The 24,563-nt window shown below is 45.6% G+C and overlaps 1 protein-coding gene across 1 annotated transcript in view; it reads left to right on the top strand.

The window, feature by feature from the left end:
* The first annotated feature begins 2,863 nt into the window (after window positions 1-2,863).
* The window catches only part of LOC119165283 (tryptophan 5-hydroxylase 1), a 35,728-nt gene continuing 14,028 nt past the window's right edge, over window positions 2,864-24,563 (top strand). Inside the window, 6 exon segments of the mRNA XM_075871407.1 lie at window positions 2,864-3,104; window positions 17,313-17,486; window positions 18,930-19,206; window positions 21,062-21,162; window positions 21,951-22,018; window positions 22,147-22,296. Of these exon segments, the coding sequence (XP_075727522.1) occupies window positions 2,985-3,104; window positions 17,313-17,486; window positions 18,930-19,206; window positions 21,062-21,162; window positions 21,951-22,018; window positions 22,147-22,296 (890 nt within the window). The 5' untranslated portion in view covers window positions 2,864-2,984.

Below are 24,563 nucleotides of genomic sequence, written 5' to 3'. Positions count from 1 at the left end.
GGCTGCGCACCATTTGTACTGAGATAAATCGGCGGTGCTTGAAACCTCGTGGAGTCCTTCTGAATGTTTTCAATGTGACGAAGCGTACCAATCAAGAGACGAGTGCTTATTGTGCACTACCATTGCAATCATGAATCAATTTCGATGTTTTTACGCCCTTCAAGGCACTGACTAGGACTACAGGATCCAGATGCTCAACCATGCTTTGTATAAACCCGTGAATGCGTTTATATGCGTGTTTGTACATATACATATCCTAAGTTGAAACTTCCTTCGGGGACCGGGGTTTACACCCCCAACCCTCTCGCCACCCTGGCCAGTATACCCAGTCAATCGTCAGAATAAACTGCACAGCGTGACGGCATAAGAAGAAAAACATTTAAACTGCGGCACAGCTTAGTGTTGAAATGTTCCCGTACAAACTAGCCCTACTTACTACGCTTCTCCCAGTATCACCACCTAAAAGCACGTTAAAAATACAAAGTCATAATTATAGCCCTCGTAGCAGTTTTGTTATCGTGAGTCCTGGTCACCTGGGCCTGTCTCATGATCCTTACTTAAGGTACACAAAATGTGGTTTGTAAGTAGCCAGGAAGGTGATACCACGATCTATCTATGTGAAAATACTGCTTCACGAACATGTGGAAAGGCTGGTTTCATAAAGCTACGCAACTATGTGCTCGAGCCTAGAGCAAGCTTAGTCTTCTCGGAGCAACCGGTCACCGTCCTGGTCACCCTTTATACCAGCTTACAAGAGTCGATAAGAGGAGCGTTCCACCGATCCTTGTTAAAGCTTATGCACGAGTGTAACTTGTTTGTTTTTTTATGTCTGAAGAGTCTTTGGTGTTATTATGAATGTTTTTATGAAAAAAGACAGTCTTTTGAATAAAAAAGTCTACGTCAAAGCGACGTCGTTTTCGTTCAATAATCTATATGGGCTTGTTTTTGTTCACTGACTCTCTCTTCTTTCTTTAATTTTATGCTGAGTTGCGCAAGAACGACCTAGCTTTCGATTGATTTCATTGCCAAGAGGCACAGAAAAATACCAAAAGGCACAGCTCATGCCCACAACGATGGCACATTTGGTCTGAACGTATTCACAGCCACTGAGACGTTAATGCTTCATCACAAACCAAAATGCTTACACTTTTCAAACCTATTCAGGGGAATTCCGAAACAGAGGTGCCCTATCAAAATCGTGGTTGCCGTTTCCACGGGATCATTATCAAGGAATATTGGACGAAGTGATGACGAATGGAACTCTGTCGTGATTCTACGCCTAATAAAGCTTGATATTGACGCATTATACGCCTGAAAGACGTTTATGATTACTTGATAGCACCCTTCCTTATATTATAATGAACACGTGCTAGCAACCGATTGTGATGAGTAGATAGATTTTTCATGTGTCGCAGTGCTACAATGTTCCGTTATGTGTTGTTTAGAAGTGTTGATCACTAAACAAGCTGGAAATATACAACCACGAAGAACTGCGCGAAAATAAACTAGCACAAGGAAAACACAGATTGCCGAAGACATTGCAGACAACACAGATACGGCGAACAAAAAAGAAATACACGTGAAAAATTTGAAGTTGGCACCTAGATAAGCAATTTATAGTTTGTGCAACTAAACTAATAGCCTATCAGCGCACATATCACTATATTTGGGAATGAAAAGTACCTCACCTACTTGTCGTGCTGTCCTTCCTTTATGCCCAAATAGCACCTTTGTTTGACGCGGCAACGGGTGACCGTTTGCAATATTTACAATGCAAGCACACAATTTGTTGAAGGCTAAGCTTTTAGTGACACCCTGTAGTTTACTGAAGTTTTATTTAAGCACCTCCTGGGTCGGCTGATATAAGGCTTTCCGCAAGACAAGCGAGTAATGTACCACATTTAACCAACCCTTCCGGGTGATGAACTTGACAGTTAGCACCTGGAGCTCCGATCCCCCCGACCCAAAGTTCAATGTCACTTCACATCAAATTGAAGCTAAAACCTTTCATACATCAATTTTGTTCGCAATATAAAATTTCAACATCAGGACGATTTCTAGACCGACTTCAAAAGGTCTATTGTTGCTAAATTACTGGTCTTTAAGCCACGTACACTCAGTACTGCCAAAAACTCACAGGGTCTCTAGCGTATTCAACTAGCATGACTACGAAGCGAAAGCCATCTATCATCTTGTTATTCCCAGTCAATGTGTTTGTTGATCCTGCGCAGCCACCATCCGAAAACGTTCGACACATAACGTGGCTTTGCACTGCCTCCGTGATCTGAGCACCTTTCACTGAGCAATATGTCACGTAAACACGTCATAGTGACGTCATCTTAACGCCCCGAATTTCGGTTATCTGTCGCGTGATGCTGTCACATGGTGACGCCTGTACGTAAAATTGACCTTTAGCGACACTCATGCTTGCGCTGCCGACGCGAGACGCCGTTAAGTCGCCAGCGCGCACATCCACTCCACTTGGCAGAGAACTCCTTCAATCGAAGTGTCATCGAAAGGGAAAGGAAAGGGCTAGAAAGGGGTCCATCCTGGAATCTTCATTGGCATTCTGTATTTGAGCTCTTCTCCGACACCCTTCCCCCATTCATCGTTTCCTCCTCTCCCTCTACTTTAACGCCACCCGCTGGTAATCTCCGGGCGCCAGCCAACCGAAGGCACCAGTTGCGTCCAGTAGGTGGCGCCTGCGTATATCCCACTTTCCCTAACTCGGCAACGCTCTGCGCGACAGAATGGGGAGGAGAGGATGCGTGGGATAGATAGGAAGAAAGGAGGGAGTCGGTACCTATAAGAAGTGATAAGAAGGCAGGTGTTGCGTACATCTTTCCATTGGTGATCGCTTCGACGACTCTAACCGCTCGCGATTTCATTGTTTCGCACGGCCGGAGCGCAGTGCTTTTTGCAGTCCCGGTGCGTTTTTGACTGAGGTAAAGCGAAACAAAGAGAGGCAAAAGGAAGAAAACAATATGGCGGCGAGTGCAACTTCGGTGAGCCGGCGAAAACTTTTCCAGAGCAGACGGTGCTGCAGCACGCCGGCAATGGCGAGCCTATCCGACTTTCCTGATTCGTTCATCGAGGAGATAAAAGTGAGTAGTGCGATGCACTCGAGTGTATTGTTACGAATGAACTTAGTTTGGGAAAACGGGAACCGGAACGTATTCGAACCACCTGTTGCGATAGTACGTCTCGCAGCTCTTCGGCTCTCCACAATGTGGAAACCATGCAAGAAAAAAGTACTTTAGTTTCAGCTTCAGTGCTCATGCTTTTGAACTGGATATAGCCGGACTCTATACTACTCCACGACAACTTACGCGACGGCTTCACTTGGCCCACTTTAACATCAGTAAGTGGGAAATGCGAACCAAAGTTCGCCCTGCCGGAAAGATATAAATGACACATATTTTGTGCGTTATTTTACAATGTCCCTTTGTGTTAAGGGAGGAATATATATTAATATTTTTTATTTTACACTATTACAATATATTATTATTATTATTATTATTATTATTATTATTATTATTATTATTATTATTATTATTATTATTATTATTATTATTATTATTATTATTATTATTATTATTATTATTATTATTATTATTATTATTATTATTACCTTCAACCCTGTTTTTTCTGCAACACCTTGTGATGAAAGTCGTTGCTGAAGTTGCGACGATACAGATCTAGTCATCAGTGAAGTTCACCAATACGAAAATGTTTAAACAGAGCTCCACTGTAGTTCGACAAGAGTTGGCTTCCTTCTTTAATCATGCTAGGAATTAGGACTTTCATACCCGACTCTGAAACTCGCGTTTCATAGCATTTGAGCCAATCCGTCGCTATATCCAATACACTAGTACCACCGTACAAGCCTGTAGGGCTTCGTGCACAATCTGAAATTGTTCTAACCCAACGTTGGTTGATCTTGGTTCATGTCGTGGGAATGGCGTTCAATGCAGTACCATTGCTGTACTTCACAATAGCGCAAACGCACCATTCTGCAATGTGAAATTTCTCATTACGATTAAAACATCACCACTGCCTAGAGTATTGTTTTTCAAAGCCGTTCTTGTGTAAAAACATGTGGCTGCTTTGTAACGGGCTCTGATTGTGAAAAGAAAACCTGCCTGCTTTCTCATTCGGAAGCAGGCGTAACCATGCGTCTGTCTAAAAAGGAGTGGCGAATTTGTGTTAAGCTGCTCTAAATTTCTGGAACTCCACGGCAGTATGCGACATTCTTCAAGCTTTTTGTTACTGCGTTTTGCTGATTCCTGCAACAGTTTTATTTCCTCTCTAAATACTTCTACATGCTTTAACAATATGTATGTTCGTCAGAGATCAGCTGTCTCGCAGTTCATGGTTTTATTGCGCGATGCAACTGCCGCTTTGCTTATCACGCCACTCTAAGATTCATATTTCCGGTAAAATGTTTACATACAGGGCTCTGCCTCCCTGTCAATATGCAGGAGAGAAATACTCAGTGCTAATCGTCAGCCTGCCAAACACAAATTAAGATTTCTTGATTATTGTAATGACTCTCAACTGCCATATTCGGCTCTCGTGACTTTCCAAGTTGCATATATAATCAATAAAAAGTATTTTAAAACATACGAACCTTACTGATACATATAGGTCGGGAAGAAAATTCGAGCTAACTCACATTTCCTTATGAAATATATATTGTGCTCAAGGCCCACACGGACTCAGAATCACCAAAATTTTCCCCAACCTGTCTCACATAGACTCTGACTTACTAAACTTTTCCTCAACTGGACTCACTGAGACTCCAATTCACGGTTTCAACTGAGTCTTAGTAAGCCTGAGTGAGCAGAATGATGAGTTCGATCGCGTAAAATTATCTTTTTGCACATGATGTCCGTTACTCTTTAACGCTAATATGTCACATAATCAGTGCTATACAATACGTTCTTTGATATTGTAGCTTCAAGTACGAGCTATAAGTGAATTAAACCGAGCAAGGACGCTCTTGTAATATACGTGACTCACATGAGATATCTTTATCAAAAATTTCACGTGAAAGAGTTTCAGAGAAAAGTCGGGGCATCCATCCCCTCCACCCACATAACTCGCGCCTCTGTTAAAACAGATATGCAGAAGGTGCATGAATGCTACCACGTAGAGATATGTGTTAACAGACGAGTGTAAGCGTAAGCTGATATATTTCTGATATTAATACTGAATATGAGTACATAGTAGTGATACCTTTCACCGCTGTGGTTATTTCTGAGCCTACTTTGCTTGGCAGACCCTTTCATTTTGGCGCTTCACACCATTGCATTTTGTCCCATCGCTTTGTATGAATGTACGAAAATGTGTGTGCGGCATGTGTGCACGTACTGTTGGCATGTGAGTATGTGTTGGCATGACCACAGATTGTACAACGTGACATATGTGCATCATGTTCACTCGTACAACGTGACATAATTTGCAAAAGGTCTGACACCCCTCCCCCCCCCCCCCTAGCGCAATCATTCCTTTCTGGTTATGGATATGGTATATGGGGACTTAAAAAGCCTCCTATGGTTTGGGGAAGTGCGTTCAAAGCGTGGTTAACGAGGGATGCTTTCGCATACGCCCACGTTGGAAGGCAGTCAGTGATGCAAGGAATCGAATCTGTTTCGTAATTCTCCTCAATAGTAGAACGCCGCAGCCACTACGGAAACCACGTTTACTGCTTCAAGCAGGTAGTATGATTTTAAATGCGACGCATCTCTTAGCGAACTTCGGCGACTTTGAGCGAATCTATCTATCCATCTAGCCGCCTGCGACTTTTAGCTCTCCTGGCCGTTTGGATAACGGTATCGATACCAAACTTCGTGTGACATAACATGACTGTATGACAAGCATACCTGACTAGTTAAAACATGAATACCATGATATGTATGTCATGAATGGCATGATTTACATTTCACGGTCTTGCTGCTCTTGTGGTGGTCTCGTTCACATGACATGTTGCAAAACTGGTATGATATGACATGACTGCATGGCGAACATAAGCGACAGACCCTAACGTGGAAATCATGACACGCATGTCATGTAAGTCATGAGTCATGACTACGCGCCACGCTCATGGTGTGTTCGCAGCCGTCTCGGCAGTTTCACATATACCAAATTCGGCGTTACGTGATGCAAATGGATGACGGAGGTATGTGACTGGTGCAAACATGAAAATCATGAGAAGCATGTCATGTGACATTATGACTACAAGCCACACACTCATGATGCCCTCGCAGCCGTTTCGCTAGCTTCGCATACACCAAATTTAGTATTAAGGGACGTGAATGGACGACAAAGGGAAGTGACTGGTGCAAGCATGATAATCATGTGATGCCTGTCATGTAACAACATGACTACATGCTACGCTCATGATGCGCTCGCGGCCGTCTCGCTAGCTTCACATGTACCAAATTCAGTAATACGTGAGGTGGACGAACGACATATGTAAATGACATGTCCAAACATGATAATCATTACATGCGTGTCATGTAACAACACTACATGCCACACTCATGATGCGCTCAAGGCCGTTTCGCTAGATTCATATATATGCCAAATCTGGTATTACGTCACGCGAATGGATGACGAAGGTAAATGGATGACTGGTGCAAACATAATGATTATGAGATGCGTGTCATGCAAGAGCATGACTACATGCCACACGCAAGGCGCCAATACACTTAAGTGCCAACCACTGGCACGCGTATGCTCGCGTCTACGCGTCAAAAGCGTCAAATGCGCCTCTAGGTGTCGGCTTCGGAGGGGCATACGCGAGCAGGCGCGAGGGATCAAGCCGGGCTTGATATTTCACCTCGCGTACGCTACGTCCCCACGCGTACAGCGGCGCCAACCAACCAGAGGCCGCGCGCCAACCAACCAGAAGCCGCGATGACTCCGAACGCTGTGCCTAATGGCCGCCGCTTCGAAGGCACAGCCGAGTGCTGAAAGCAAGCATGAAAACTACTCCAAACGTTCATGAATGACCGCTTCGTAATCTAGAACGACAACGAAACGACAAACGACTGCGAGTGCTACCAGTGTGACGTGGTTTCATGCCGAGTTCGAGCGACGCCGACAAATCCACCAAATGCCGGCACCGGTCCCGAGTGCGATCGTCGGCCGAGCGAAAACATCGCACAGACTACTGGTGCATGTCGGTGTTCTTGTGCTTTGATTTGTGATTTTCTGTGCTAAAAATAAGTGTGAACAGACTTCGGAGGTTCGAAGCTTTGAGCGCGAGCCCTCGCCTACCGCGGAGGCGATTCAGAGCGGTGTCATCTGGATCCAGCGTAGGCCTCTACCGTCTAGTTCGTATGAACCAACACATGCGAGGAACATCGGCTGACGAAGATCTACGGTAGTTTCCGTCGCAACATAGACACCGTATACGACGCCCAAAACATTGCGTAGTGCATACGGAGGAGTTTTTATTTACACTGTGTTTTCAACATCGGTATTCATCATCGCTGAAAGTGAACCTCGCACTAGCCAGCACATTTTGGTGATGTGAAATCGTACGTATAAGTGTATTCGCGAATTGTATGACGCTGAAACATTCGTTGGCTTCGGTGCAAATCGTTTTCGTGTGTTGCCAAGCTATTAACAAGCGTGCTCTGGTTGGTATCAGTGTGATGTGATTTCGTGACGCGTACCAGCGACGCTGACACATTCAGCTGTCAGCAGTCTCATGTCCATTCATATCCAAGATAGAAACTAGAGCGTGCGTTGCTGTGGTGATCGAAAAAGAAAGTTGCATGATTAAGTGCTGCTGGTATTGCCTGCTATTTCACTTCTCGCTTGTTCTGCTTCTCGGCCACGCTCAGTTGCACATACATTGTTTGGAGGCATTCTAACATACACATTCTTAATTTATAGTTCATTCTGATACTCATAGCTGTAGGTATACGATGGTGCTTTTCCGTCGTTTTACAGTTCACTATAATATAACACGCGTTTTGTTTACAGCTAGACAGATAACTGAAAACCTTGTGAGAAGCGCCTGATTTGAAATTAGCTGCACGATGACACAATAGTAGGAAGAGAAGGTCACCGTATGCACAGAAAGAATGAAGGTGCACTAGTACTGTACTGCACTTTGTATAGAAGAAATGCAAAAAGTACCTCATGTGACTTATGAGATCTTTCAGAACTGTGCATGTATTTATCTGTTCCTCTAGACTGTACTGAGCTGAAGATATTATTAGATGGTTTCAAACATTGAATCTTTGTATGTCTTTCCAAGGACTGCTTCATTTCTTTTCAGGTTTTTAGTATACACATTAACTTGGACTATATATGCATGCACTTAAGCACATTCAGTTAGGCTATGTTAAGAAACTTGCCAAAACTTCTGTATGGTGCTCTGGTGCAATCCTATGACCGGTATCTGTCCGATCAAAAAATTTGGGCATGCTTTATTGCATTCGAGGGTATTTTGACTATTTATGACATGTGAAAGCCACAGTGCTTGGCTGCCGTCTCAAAACCAATTTCTGTCTCATCAAGAAGTGTCAGATGCACTTCGTAGATGTTAAAAGATATTGAAACTAGCAGCAAAGTGCAGAAACCTACAACAGAGCACTGATCTACAATGACAGTTCAGCCTAGAAGTCATTTGTAGTGCTCTCCAACACGTTCAAATAAAGTTGTCGAACACTGGAATGATCTACTTGGCTTCGTTCGTGATGCCAGTGTGTCTGACATTTTGGAGGCACTTGTATCATATTAATGTTCTGTTTCTCTCATTTCTTATTGGGGTGCACTCAGGGGGTAGTGATATTTGTTTACGTTGGCACACTTACTGTGATATCACTGTTTAAATGCTTTCATTTTGTATATATGTACAGCACTTCTGCAGTAGCCTCACATTGGGCTGCCGTATTTGAAAATAAATAAATATACCATCTGAAAGTGTTCCACGCTGTGCTTGGTTCCAATCTGATCACTAATATCTGTTGCATCATGAAGTTTCAGGTGTGTTTTATTGCATTGGAGAACATTTTGACTGCCTTCCATACAGGGTTCAGTTCCAGTATTATGACCGATATCTATGACTTCACGAAGAGTTGGGTGCAGTTTGTCGTTTAACAGAATACTTTAACTATAGACAACATCCAGAAGTATTCCATACAGGCTTCAGTTGCAGTCCTATGACCAATATCTGTCTTATCATGAGGCTTCAGGTACAGTTAATTGCGTTAAAGCACATTTTTACCACAAAAAATGCCCAGAGGCATTATATGTAATGCTTGGTTCCATTCCTATGACCAGTATCTGTTGTATCATTAAGAGCGAGGTGCGGTTTATTGCATTAGAGGATATTTCCGATACGCTTATCAATCGAAAGCCCTCTGCACAGTGTACAATTACAGTCTCATGACCTAAATCCGTCACATCATGAAGAGTAGGTGTGGGTTGTTGCATTGGAGAGTATTTTGGTTGCAGACAACATTCGAAAGCCTTCTATACAGGGTTCAGTTCCAATATTATGACCGATATCTGTGACTTCATGAACAGTTGGGTGCGGCTTGTCACTTTAGAGAATACTTTGACTAAAGACAACATCCAGAAGTCTTTCATACAGGGTTCAGTTCCAATAATATGACCTATATATGTGACTTCATAAACAGGTGGGTGTAGTTTGTCGTTTTAGAGAATACTTTGACTAAAGACAACATCCAGAAGTCTTTCATACAGGGTTGAGTTCCAATATTATGACCGATATCTGTGACTTCATGAATAGTTGGGTGTCGTTTGTCGTGTTAGAGAATACTTTGACTAAAGACAACGCCCAGAAGTCTTCCATACAGGGGTCAGTTGCAATATTATGACCAATATCTGTCACATCATGAAGTGTCAGGCACAGTTAGTTGCATTACAGCACATTTCGACTATGGAAAATGCCCGAAGGCATTCTACGCAGTATTTCGTTCCTATCTTATGGCCAATATCAGTTGTATCAATAAGAACCAGGTGTGCTTTGTTGCATTAGAAGATATTTCGAACACGCGCATCAGCCGAAAGCCTGCTACTCTGGCCTCAATCGTAGTCTTATGACTGACTTAAATCTGTCAGATCACGAAGTTGCAGGTGTGATTATTAAATTTACTGATATAAAATATGTTGATAAATATACTGAAGGTACCAGCATATGCAAGATATTGTTAGTAACTTTGGTAGTGCAGGTATAGAAACCCGGTGGTTTGTATACCTGCACATGGTATACCTGCATCAGGAGGGAAGCCACGCCTCATTCACCACAGAGAGGGGGGGGGGAGCTCAATGTCAACTCCATATATTAACATAATAGGGAGGGGGTGCTAAGTCAGCCCTAGGGAGGGGCTATGGGACAAACTTTTGCCCCCCCCCCTTCCTTAAGGAGAACCCTGCACACGCCTATGATAGACGTACAGTATATTAGACGCGAATGTTCATTCGCGGGAGCGGCGCACGCACCGATGTTGATTTCTGGTGCATACCGCTGTAGTTACTTTGGGCACTGAAATGTCAATTACTTCTAAAATAGTCTAAACTGTGGTGGGTGAAGCACTATCAACTTTTTAACGTGTTCTTATATCCTCTAAAACATACATTCCCGCTCCAGTTGAGAACGCGCCGTTCTGTGCTGAACTTGGACAGTTCTAAGCCAAAAGATCAAGCAACATTGTGCATCGGCCTTGGACGCGTGGGCGTCAACGCGGTCGACGCGTGCCAGTAGTTGCGCGCCCTTTTCCTCCACAGGCGCGACTAGACGCTTTTGACGCGTAGGCGTGTGCATACGCGTGCCAGTGGTTGGCACTTTAGACGTGACCCGGTGCGCGTGTGCTCCAGCGTTCGTTTCGTCGCGTCATGCCGGCGATGCCACGCCAGGCGCCGATCTGCCTGGTATAAACTCGCAGGCTCGCGCCGCACTGTGTTGCCTTGACGCATGCGCGTTTGAGCACGCCCGGCGTCCCTTCGTCACGAAGCTAGGCAGACGCGGTGCATTCTCGGTGACGTGGTTGGTGCGAAACGCAGCATGTCGCGTTTCGCACCGGTTACCGCCGAGCTGCGCCGACAGACGCCGGTCGCGTCTGGTCAGACTATAGAGTGGTCGCGTTTTGCTAGCGTAGCGTCGCTGCGCCCTGCGTGCGCTCGTCAACGTTACGTCGCAGTATATTGGGCCCTTCATAACGTTCTCCCCGCCGTTTCGCTAGCTTCACATATACCAAGTTTGGTATTACGGGACGTGAATGGACGACGAAGGTATGTGGCTGGTGCAAACATGATAATCACGAGATGCGTGCCATGTAACAACACGACCACATGCCACGCTCGCGATGTGCTCGTTTCTCAATCTTCACATATACAAAATTGTTATTGCATGGTGCCAGTAGACGGCGAAGTTAAATGACACGTCCAAACGTGACAATTATGATATTCGTGTCATGTAAAGCGTGACTACATGCTACGCTCATAGCACGCTCGCGGCCGTTTCGCTAGCTTCCCATTTACCAAATTTCGTATCAGGTTGCATGAATAGGTTATGAAGGTAAATGACACGTCCAAACGTAATAATTATGACATGGAAGTTATGTACGGTATAATTTACCTCCACCTCGTAACGTTGTTCTGATTTTAAACTGACATATAAACCTTTCTCATTCGTGCTTCGCATATCAGTGATTCCCACTGTACGTGGGATCTGCCAATTTGCTAGCGCTCCGAGGTATTGATTTCTTTATTTATTTCAACCGACTAAACATCCGCGAAATTCAATTTTTGATGTTTTATCATGGTGAGAAATGATGTAGCCATGAGTTCAATGTATTGATTGTTAGAAGCACTTAGTGTGACAAGAACCAGAATTAGCAAGTTAGTATCCGAAAGTCTCTTGAAATAACGAACGGATGTGAAAAAATTTTCTACAATAAACACAATTAAGACATCCTTTTGCATATGTTGCAAAATAACGAACAGAGTAACACATGACTGTGGAAAACAAAAAAGAAGTTTCAAGACGGAAATGAAGGATCTGTCATTGAAAGATTAACTATTTGATGCGAAGCTTATATAATGCCAGTCACTACATAACATTGAGTTCTTCGTTCAATATTTACTGCACGATACCAGTGCACCTCAAAAAACCTCAAATGGTCGAAATGATCCGGCACCCTCAAGCGGCATCCCCCATTGCAGGAGTCGATTTGGTCCAACCCCCAACTAATGAAACAACAACCAAACAAACAATTCACTACACTAAAAACTATCAAATGCGGCGTGCAAAGCTCTTTGTATTTGAGGGATTTAACGTCACAAAACCACCATATAATTATGAGAGACGCCGTAGTGAATAGCTCCGAAAATTTGTACCACCTGGGGTTCCTTAACGTGCACCCAAATCTGAGTTCTCAGGGCTACAGCATTTTCGCCTCCTTCAGAAATGCAGCCGCCACCGCCTGGATTCCATCCCTCGACCTGCGGTTCAGCAGCCGCAGTACCTTAGCCACTAGATCACCGTGGCGGGGCATGCGTACAAAGTTCACATTTTGCGCGAAAATGTTGTTTCATTATATTTTATGATTGAAACTACATGGACTATCATTAGCGTGCCCTGCTTGATGTCAAAAATGGATCTGGCATGATAATAATATCTATAATTTAACCTGCCAAAAGCTCGAAATGATTGTGAGTACTGTTATTCTTGATCGTGATTGAAAGAAAAGGGCACAAGAACAGACACGTAAACCGCGAACGAAAACGTTCTGCTAGTTGAAGTTAATTTGAGAATCCTCTCTACATATACATGATGTGTGCTATCGCACCTTCGTTTTTTTTGTTCCTTTTATAACAAGGAAACCAACTGGACAGAGACACACATGGCCACTTCTTTGATTACAAGAATGACACGTGGCTACTTCTCTGACACACGCAGCCCCTTCTTTTTTTGTTTTCAAGCATGACCATAAATAGTATGTTATTGCAACTAGCCCAAGAAACAGCTCTCCTGATGATTATAAGGCCTGCCATTATCGAGTACCCCGCAAATACGAGAGCATCTGGTGCTCTTTAACGTTCGCTCACATCACACTTAACACGGGGGAATTAACTTTTAACACCACCAACACTATGTTAACTAACGTGGTTGCTTGGGCGAGTTGGTACGACATAATTTACATAAAAAACAGCGCCAATAACGAGGGACAAGAAAAAGAAGGAGACCAGGTGATACGTTAAATTTATGAGGCCGTAGAGATAGAAAGGCTGGGCAGTGCATGTGTCAACAGGCCTTCGATTGCGCTATCGCAAAAAGAAATAGATTTTCTTCGGAACGTTAGCACACGTGTTGTTCATGGTGCGTTGTGGCGATGATTACGTGGTTGTTAATGGTGCATTCAGACGACGGACCGAATCCGGATTTGTCGTGCACGCGGATGGCTAATCCGCGGATGATCCGCCTGCAGGCGCATTCACACGACAGACGGTGTCCTAGGAGAAAACAGCCGGATTACTCTCGACAGCAGGTTCGCCGTTCACCTGCGCCCGCTGAAAGCAGACCGGTTTGAGAGTATTCAACATGGATGCCCGCAAGAAGCGACGCTTGACTGCGATGTCTGTCGCGTTGTGACAAATGAACGAGGAGTGTTATTTTTTCAGGAGGAAAAGTAGTTGCTGGCAGAATGTTCTTTCAAATACATTGTTCCCCACTTGTAGAACTTCTGAACGCGTCTCCTATCCTTTTTTTAGAAGCGGCACGTCGCCGGTTGCAGAAGTTAGAATATTTCACCACCATGACGGCTAAGAATCTCGCGTGTTAAGCGACGGCGGCGACATTTCCCGAAACACCAAAAATTATTTCCGCGTATTTATTCACCTGAGAACAAAGCCCCCGGAAACTAAGTAAACCATACTCAAGCGTAGAAGATGCCGACCAGTCATGCAGCTATCCGCGAGCCATGGAGGACATGCCACGAGCAGACGAAAAGTGTACTGGTTGCCAGAAACCCCGAGCTAATCCGCTGAAGTATCGGCTCTCCCTCGCCAGAATACCGATGTGAGAAACAGGTTGGGTTCATCCGTCCGCGAGCCGCGCGGACGAGTCATGGACGAGGGGAATCGCTGATGTGAGTTCACGTGACGCGCCGTCCGCCCCGCCACATCCGGATTCGGTCCGTCGTCTGAATGCACCATAAGTGGATTCTGTTTTCTTTGTTTTATTTTTTTATATTTTTTGTCAGATACTGCCCAAGTATATATTGTGCGGTTCTAGCAAATAAATCGTGTTGTAAGTCAGTGCCGCGGTCTGTCTTCTTCTTTCTCTTGTCCCTCGTTATTAGCGCTGTTTTTTATGTGAACTATGTTAACGCCACCATCTAAATGCAACGGTAGCAGCCGGGAACGAACCCACAACCTTTAGGTCAGCAGACGAGGTCCGTAGCCACTCTACCACCGAGGCAGACTATTTGGCACGGCGTATAAGGAAGAGGGTGTTCAGGTCTTTCGTTTACCGCTAAACACGGTGTCACAGTCTGAGAAACGGCAAAAAATAGTTCGTGAGCTAATTTCTCGTCATCACGTAGTAAAGTGTTACGTGCAATGCCCAACGCCCACGCGTCACCTAACCCCGACGTGTCGTCGTGACCTTATTTTCCCCAAACGGCTCGCGTGTACGGCTTCCTTCCCTAATATCGCTGTCAATTAGGGACAGCATTCCGCGCTGACAGGGGACGGCGGGATTCTTGCGGAGCCCAGAGCGTGTACCGGCTGTTTCCCGGGGCAACGGCGCGCCTGTTGCGTTGCCCCAATTTTCTTGGAAGTCCGTGACAACGAAGACGACACGATGACGTGAAGACTTTATTCTGTGACGGCAGGGAAGAACACATCGAATGGCGCGGCTGTGTAAGGTAACGGCATCTCCCACAAACGACGAGGCAGGGGACTCATTCTGAGATAAATCGAAGCACATAGATTGTCTTTAGAAAAAGTGGTCAACGATTTAGAGTACTCGGTACTCCACTATGGAGAGCTAAAGGCCGCCCCTTTGGCCTCACACTTGAAGAGGATGCCTGTGTGAGTGTGTTTATTTAGAAAAAGTTGTTAACGATTCAGAGTACTTGATACTGTACTATGAGAGAGCATAAAGCCATCCCGTTTACCAGTGTATACCAGGTCTAGTTTAGAATCGAGAACCGCCATAAAAAAAATTTTAGACTGATCCACGAGGTGATTGCTTATGATGGGGCATCGGATGATGAGCCATGGCCTTGTATTTTGTTCTGGTTAACAATATTTAATTTTGTTTTTGTTAACATATTCTTCTGTCGTACGCTTTGATCGATGGGTGGTAAATGTCGATGTTGTTACGGCATTGTGGCCTTTTAATTTATTTCTTCAGCCTTTCGAAAATATTTTTGTTGTTCACAGATAATTTGGTTCGTTCACACGTTGTTGGCGTTGCACCTTTGCCGCTTTTATAGTGTGGTAGTCTTCTATTTTGTTCTGGTTAGGAGTTTTTTTTTTGCTTTCTTGTCGTTAACTTTTTGCTTTGTTTTATGCTTGCTGTTCCTTAGCCTTGCTGTTCTAATTGGGAAGCATTTCTTAGCGAACTTCGGCGACTTTGAGCGTACCTATCTATCTATTTATCTATCTATCTAGCCGATTACGTTTGGGTGCTCTTGTCATCCCCCCCTTAACTTGGAATGAACCTAAATAAGTATGCAAGGGTAAGATGGCTTGGCGAATATGACGCGCTGCTCAAGAGCTCAATAATATCCCAATCCCGTCACATACATGTCAAACATGTCCCGCCAGACAGTGGCGCATATACACACGGGCGTGTATGTGCTACAGGTGTTTGACACTTAGTATCTACCCAGGAACGACGAGAACACGCATTGGCAATTTAAACGTGCCAGTTTAAAGAAATAACTGAGATCCGTAACGTCAACCTGACGAATGCAAAGAGCAAATGTCAGTGTCCCAACTGGAATCGAACCCATGCATTCTGCGTGGCAATGAAGCATTTTACCATAGAGCTACACCAGGCCTCGGAAGTACTTTTCAAATAGACTTTGATCTTCGTGAAACGTCAATAGTGGTTGCCGTGCTGCCTACCCAATTTTATAAACATTACACACGTGCTCTTTTCACGCATCCGTCTCGTCGAGTTAGCGTCGATTGTGCTTAGTTGGCATGCGCTAAAGTTGATTTATCTGGCAGTGTTCAGGGCCAGAATTCTCGGGAGCATCAGCGCTCCATGTCAGCTTCTGGTGTTGCTAATATGTATGTTCTAGTTGGCATCGTTGCGCAAGTGCAAATAACTGGTTATATAAACATCTGCAACTCTTCAGCATGTGTCTATGCGTGCAACGTTTGTACGTGTATTTATCGTCATTTCATGACGTGTCACACAATAAAAAAAATTGCAGCACGGTAACTTTCCCTTCACATGCTTCGCAGAACGTCGATTCCCAGGTACGTGGGATCTGCCGAATTTTTTTGCTTTTTTGCCGTATGCGCGCTATGTAGGTTCAATATACGGCAATATACTTGCGCTTCGACTAAGGTCATGGCGAGGAGAGCCTCGACGACAACGGCTGGACATAGTGCGACCCTGAGGTGAATCGCCCCTAATCGAACGACACCATCACACTGGAAGGGCGCTACACATACCTAGACAAAGAGCGAGGGGCATTAGACTGCCGATTCAGCGGTCTGCAGGCGTACTCCACGGTTTCATGAAAATAAAATCCTGGGAAGAAGTGCTGATACTTTGGGAATGGAGTCACTAAACGATGACCAAATTAAAGCGACACGCCAAAATAAAAACATTTTCTTTTTCGAATTTCACTAACTTAATATTGCACAATTTCAACATAACCGCGCTTGCCTCGAGAAGTTCGCTGGTCAGCGAGAAAGCGCGCCAAAAGGAAAGCTTGCGGCGACGCCACCTTGAAATTCCAGCTCGTAACGACATGACGTCACAAATTTAGACAGCGTTCACTGACGGTTACATTGTTCCTAATCGGTCGAAATGAAGCACCTTCCCCTCTGAGGCAAATTACGGTTGACACGTTTCCCAGAAGAGTTGATGAGGTTTGATCAACTAGCCGTCTAGGGTCTCCACGATCTCCGAACTGCTCTTCAAAATACTAGCTTTACCACAACGCTCCACATTGTGCGGCGTGTTACGACACAAATGGATGCCCTTTGTAAATTCCGCGCTTCTTCTGTCCCCACCGAGTTAAACAAGCACGCGTGTTTATGTAGGTAACTGGTGATTTTAATTACTGCCCTCACAGAGCAAGATATCCATGAAAGAGGCGCCGCTCGAGGCTGAAACCCCGGAAGCCTCGGATAACGAGACATCCTCCGTTGAGAGCAATGGCGCCTCGGACACGAAAGAAAATTCGGCCGTGATCTTCTCCCTGCGCAACCAAGTCGGGGGCTTGGTCAGGGCTCTGAGAGTATTCAAGGTAAGCTTCGTGCAACCTTCTGTACTGGTTTTTTATACGGTGCGGTATCGTATACGGTGTCTTATGGGGGCGATTGATTGATATGTGATATTGATATGTGATATGTTCAATGTCCAAAACCACCGCATGATTATGAGAGACGCCGTAGGGGAGAGCTGCCGTAATTTGGACCCCCTGGGTTTTTTTAATGTGCATCCAAATCTGAGCACATGGACCTGCAGCATTTTCGCCTCCATCAAAAATTCAGCCGCCGTAGCCGGGACTCGATCCCGCGATTTGCGGTTCAGCAGCCGAGTACCTTAGCCACTAGACCACTGCTGCGGGGCGTGGTATGGAGTTTTATAGTGAGGCTGTACAAAGATTCAATGAGCAGGATCGAAAAAAAAAAACTCACATGAAGAGCAGCTTGTCCGGCTCTATATTCTCTTTCACTGAGAAACACAGCATACTTGGGCTCATCCACGCGGTGAAAAACAAAAAAACACAAAAAACTACCTGATGCTAGAAAAAAAGGAAGTTACACACTAGATGAAAGGAAATAAGTCAACATATCACTAGCTAATCAATGACAATCAGATATAATTTCTGTTTGACACGTACATCAGCACACAATTTATTAAGCATGTTCGTTTTGGAACGAACATTCTAAGGAGTTATTAGCTGAGAAAAGAAGTGGCACCGGAACACCGACCACTGATGTTCCAAAGAGAATATGGCCGCGAGGAGTCGACAGCTCTTCAGTAGCGAACAAACCGAATTTGCAAAAGTTAGGTTTCATTAACCATATTTGGTTTCATCGTTTTAATGTGCACACTTTTTGTCATCGATTTGCCTTTGACAGCTTTCCAGTGTCGGGTAGCCAACTTGCTCTCAGCCTGACCTAACTCCACGCCCTCTGATAATAAACGACTTTTTCTCTTTTGTTCAATGTATAGTTCTATCAGTCTCAATGTTTCTATGATAGTGAAATCGAGGTAAGCTTCAAGATGGCGACAGTTTTTGTAGGCTGACGTTGCGTACATTTTCTAAAATTTGCACAGCTCAGAAGTGCCGAAGAACTACTCTGTCATGCGCGAAATTCTTGTCACCTGCATGTTTACTTCTTAAGTTTCCATCACGATGAAGAAGCGCTACAAAAAGGAAGACTTTAGAAGAAGAAAGGAGGAGTCGCTTCTAAAGTCAATGGCGCAGGCAAACATTTTTTAGGGGGGAGGGACACCTCTTCTATTTAGGGGGGGGGGGGGGCGATCTCCTTGACATGGTCGTTTTCTGCTCTGTGCCTCCCCCTGGCTACGCAACCGTCTAATGTATCCGTTCTTTGTGGTGCGCTTAACCATCATGAAAGTCTTCCGATGCGCGCAACTGTCAGTCAATCCTTAACGTTATCTTCTTCTTCAGAGTTGCGCAATTTTTTTTAGAAATCTATGCCAACTGCTGCCGCAGGAGAAGAACGTCAACGTGCTGCACATCGAGTCTCGCAAGTCTCGCGTCAACCCGAAGCAGTACGAGATCTTCGTGGGCGTCGACTGCGACCAGGGCACCATGAACGACGTGGTGCACGCGCTCCAACATGAGGTGGACTGCATCCAGCTCAGGGAGTACTACTCCTCCAAGGGTCAGCTGCTGCGGGAAGGCTCGCGCGAGGGTTGCAGCGACACGCCGACGCCACCCGCGGCCGTCCTCCGGGGCGGTCCATCGTTGGCGCCCGGCGAGTCGCTCTGCATCGACGACCTTCCCGGTGAGATGAAAACATCGCTTGTGCATCGACGCTAAGCCTAAGGCGTGCGCCATCTTGGAAGCCGTCACGGTACCGAGCAGTGGCTCCGCAGCTCACAACCAGGGAGGATTAAAGAAAAATTGATGGAGTGGAAGCTCCAGCAATGTCTTGCCAGCAGAAGTGAAGCCATCTTTTGCCACTGCCAAGATGGCGGAAACGTGCTCTTTTCTGATGGTGCCCACTTAAAGATCAAGTGGCTTTGATTTGTTATATAAATGCAACGTTAGTTCTATGTTAAAAAATAGTTGTTCCCGACGAACTAATGCAAAAAAACGAGTATAGATGACTGAATCTACAAAGAACTTTGCCTCCAATTAGAGGCTCACTTAGGAAAACTAGTAACTGTAAGACGCACCTAGAGCACTATGTGACCAGAAAACGTTGCCACATTAAACTTGTTGGGCATGCAAGGGGAACGCTTCGTATTTATTCGCTAAACGGTGATAATTTATCATGCCCCTAGTAAGATGGCGACCACAGCCGCCATCTTGCCAGTGGAACGGCTTCACTCCTGGGCAGTCAGTGCCACTCCAGCAATTTTTTTTTAATCCTCCTTGCTCACAACTGGTCTCACAAAAAGAGGAGACGCTCGCTATAGACCAGAAATTCGATCACTTAAAGGGCGCAGTCATTTTTTGTGTGTGTGTGGGAGAGGGGGGGGGGGGCTGCTGGGTACGTGGAACGAGTGGCTACGCTAGCATTTATCCTGCTATTACCGCATGATGGTCGCCAGTGTTTTCTCGCCGTCAGCTGCGACGTAACCGTACCGCAGCCCCCACGCCGGCCTCATCGACGGATGACAACGGCGGACAAGATGATGTACGCTCGCTCTAAACGTGGGCGCGAGAGTAAAAGCAAACTGGTCTGTACCCGCGTCCCTCGTTTCACGACACTTGCTTGCTCTCCATCCTCACTTCTCAAGTCAGGACAGGCAAGAGGTGAATAGAGTGTGGGCAGAAAGGTCCAGAACAAGGATAACCAGAGGAAGGCACGTCATTTTAGGGAATGGGGTAAAACAGAATTCGAGAGATAAATGAGTGGTGACCAAGATCCATGCTACACTATCTTTCGCCGCCCGGCGTGCCTGATCTTAGGAGCACTAACTGCGTTTCCAGGTCTGGAGAGATGCGTCTTCCACTGCTCCTTTTTGAAGTCTGTGCTACAGTTTGGAGATTTGTGGATTGTGGGAGATGTAAAGTCGGTATTATCGCAGGCGTAGATAACCGTACGAGGGCAAGAGGATAGCCAGAGTACTAAGATAGGGTATGAATAAGTCATAAAAGCTCCGCGAAATTTGTCACTAGCCCAAATACTGGCAAGAAAGTTATTACACAGTCAGTAAACATGAAAAGGCCAACCAAGATATAATTCATATCTTCACTAAGAAAAGACACTATACTAATGAAAAATTTTGATAAAAGCATTTTCTTTTTTTTGCACCATAGATAATATTAATTAGTAAGGAGGTTTTCCCCTAGCTAAACGATAGCTGCTCCTCTTCACGTGGACGCACATCGATAACAACAAATTGTTATCGATGTGCGGAACATGAAGAGACAATATTTTGCCTCCGGGCATTATAAATTTAAACATGAATACATATATCTAGTAGGTTCAGTTAGCTTATAAGGCTAGCACATCATATGTCTATGTCGGTAGGTTTTTCACTATCGCACAGCCTCGAAAAGAAATTTTAAGCATTACCTTTCCTTGTATACCAATACGGCAGTTTTAGCAACGTAACATAGTTTTTACTCGTACAATTCAGCACATACGTTGCTGTTGCCATCTCTTGCAGAGTTCGCCGGCATGCCATGGTTTCCCCGTAAGATTTCGGACCTGGACAAGACTTCCAACAAAGTTCTCATGTACGGAGCGGAACTAGACGCTGACCATCCGGTAACTCGCTCACTCACTTTTAAAAATTTTTACATATTACTTATATACTACAAAGGAATGACCCTCTAAAACAACGCATAAATAACCGACAAGCAAATCAGACAGGATAGCGCTGAGCGCTTCTTGTTATGAGTTATCCCGCTGTTTCAATATCCTGTTTTCCACGATTGTGAGTAACCGATTGAGCAATATTATCGCCCTTGTACGTTATTGATCATTGTGCCTAAGGTTGTCTTGAATTTTTTCGCATCCTCGGGCAGAGGTGAATAGCGCAAGGGAGGAAGTAAATATTTCAAAATTTCGGCGCTGTTGATTTTACGCACAAAACCATATTCTTTATTTGTAGAGACAATGGCACCGCAGGTGCCTGCTTCAATGTCCGGAATCGACCCTAGCCCCTGCACTGCAAGGAATGGTACACACTACCTGTACCTTTGTACATGTAACTGTCTATGGTACAGGCAGAGGTAGAAAGCTTCATTGAGAATTGGATTAGGCATTAATTAAAGGCTTCAAAAAATTCTGAGTAGTGCAGACCTAAATAACGATATTCGATAAGCTAATCCTTTACATGGAACGCCACGATGAACTAAATACTTTCCGTTCCGGTGGTATGAGATAGGCATCGAAATAAAACTTACGACAATTAGTTGGACATGCTGTGTATGCATGTCGTAATTATAGTCATCATATATAATTTTCAGTTGCTCGCCCTGCGCGCATTCTGGACTTGGAAGTGCGAGCGTCTCACATCGTAGCGTTCCTTGTTGTGTTGCTTTATTTTTCAGGGTTTCAAGGACCCGGAATACCGACAGAGGCGCATGTTCTTCGCGGATGTTGCGACGCAATACAAGTAGTAAGTATACGTTAATGCCTGCATACATTTTTTGAGGTGGTAATAAATAGCGTAGGTTGCACTCGTTGCCTCCTTTTCTGTATTTTTTATTTGTTTTTCTTTCTATATTTGTTGTGCTTAAATTTCAGCGGTTCGCCTATACCCCGAGTGGAGTACACACTCGAAGAACGCACCACGTGGGGACGAGTGTTCCGAGAACTACGGCAACTCTACACCACGCACGCCTGCTCAGAGTTCTTGGAAAATTTTCGACTACTAATCAAATACTGTGGCTACAGGTAAATCTATTTTTTTTTGTTTTTGCTCCCTGAACAAAATTTCAGATCACATATCCAAATGCCTCTGGCACAATTGGTAAACAAACGTTTTCTCGAGTTATCGCGAGGTTGGACGCTAGGAGTCGCAGAGTGCGGACGCACGTTGTGTAGGCTCCGCAGTTTTCAAATGATTTTTGTTAAAAAATTGCAAAACTTGGCTAAAGTCTCTACGCCAATCGACGGAGGAAGTTCAGCCGAACACCTGGATACCAACTATTGCAAGGTGGGCCCGCTTTTTCGGCATTGACACCGATAATTCTGAGTCGCCACGAAGATCAAACATTGCGTCTGCCGCCGCAGCGGCGGGGAGAGCTAGGTCCAACGCGTCGACGAGGACGCCTGGGGCGACCCCGGAACGCCTCGACGGCGCGTCTAGCACCACGATGGAGGTTGTAAGCGTGGAAGGAGAAGATATGCAACCGGAGGACTTTACCAACGACGCCGGATGGTGCGAAGTCCGCAGAAGAAACATCACGAAAACATCTGGAGGGATTTCAGGCCCGAAGAGAACCATGCTAAGAGACGCTGCTGCGCCGACGGGCGCGCCTGGGGACAGCAAGTGGAAAGGTGAACGAACCATACGACAAATTGCTAATGCAAGCAGACTTCCTCGTCTACCGGCAGAAGACTACAAAGTGATCGTGCGACCACGAGGAGGACTCAGCGTTTCGGAGCACAGGCAGGCACGCATATACTGTTGCCTGAGAAACGCCGCTGGCGTCGGTCGCGAAGCAGCAGAAGAAGACAGTATATGCATAAACTACAAGCAGAATATCGTGGTCGTCAGCACGCCGTCCGAAGAGCGAGCCAGGCGGTACGGAGCCATCACGAAGATCCGAGTGGGAGAGCAAGAACACGAAGCCAGCGCCTACAGAGCAGCGCCGGAAAACACATCTAAGGGGCTCATAAGAGGGATATCCCAAGAGGAAAGTTCCGAAGATATTATAGACAACCTAGTGACAGCAAGAAACCCAAGCATATTACACGCGAAGAGGATGGGCAACACAGACAATGTAATCGTGCTCTTCGACGGACTACACGTGCCGAGATACGTGAAATACGGAGCGCTCATCGTCCGGTGCTCGCTATACAGAAAACACATTGACATTTGCTACGAATGTGGGAGGCTGGGACATAGGGCGGACGTTTGCCCCAACCCAGACGAAAAAATATGCAGAGGATGCGGCGTGGCCAACCCGCCGCAAGAACACCAGTGTGAAGCAAGATGTCAGCTATGCGGGCAAGCTCACTTTACGGGAGACAGATGCTGCAAGGCAAAGTACAAGATACCGTATTTGGTCCGGCGAAGACGCTGGGAGCGACGAAGAAGAGAAGAAGCGGAGGCCGAAACACCATACGGCATCAACGACTACAACAAACGAGCTGGCAAAGCAACGAGCGAGAACACCCAGGGATCAGAAGGCCATCGCACAGAAGGCTCACCCCCGGGACCATACGAGGGGGACAGTCGGAAGCAGCCCGGTCGCAGACCAAGGTCGAGGACCCGGTCCAGAACCCGTTCGAGAACCCGATCGAGAACCCGATCGAGATCCAGGGCAACGTCAAGATTGCAATCCAGCCGAGGAGCGGTAGAAACTCAGGCACAGGTGAGCTTTGCAGACGCGGTCTCTGGCACTGCTGTTACACCTACACGCGCGGGGTCCGCCTTAGAACAGGAAATAACACAGATCAGACAGTTGTTAGAGCAAATAAAGCGAGAAAACGCGACGCTAAGGGAAGAGGTAAAAATGCTTAAAGTAGAAAACGCTAAGCTTAAGAACCCAAAACACTCAGAGATGACCCATACCACGCCAACACCCATTAGGGCGTCGACACCTCTTCGAGCTCCGGCGACGCCCGTTCCCGCGTCGATGAGTGGAGAAACGCCACCGCATAAACGAAGGGCAAAGGAAAACGCCGATGAGCAAAGCGACTCTACACTCGGAGAAGTAAAAGGCATGTTTCAGGAAATGTTCGTAGGTTTACAGCAGCAATTCATGCAGATGCGCGCGGACCTACAACAGCAGATAACGCAGATGCGAGATGAAATGTCTCAGAGGTTCGACACCCTCGAGGGTAGGGTAGGGCAGCTAGAAAACGTCTCGAAAGACGCCCGACCCGCAGGAGCGAGGCCGGTCAAGAGCAAGCCGTACAGCAGACCACCTGCGGCTGAGAACAGCTGCATAGAAAACTCGAGTAGCCAACATGGCGCCACCTAATGAATACAC

The sequence above is a fragment of the Rhipicephalus microplus genome, chromosome 8, assembly GCF_043290135.1.
Source record: "Rhipicephalus microplus isolate Deutch F79 chromosome 8, USDA_Rmic, whole genome shotgun sequence".
In the NCBI taxonomy this organism is placed as follows: Eukaryota; Metazoa; Arthropoda; class Arachnida; order Ixodida; family Ixodidae; genus Rhipicephalus; species Rhipicephalus microplus.
This window is presented reverse-complemented; position numbering and strand designations above follow the sequence as displayed.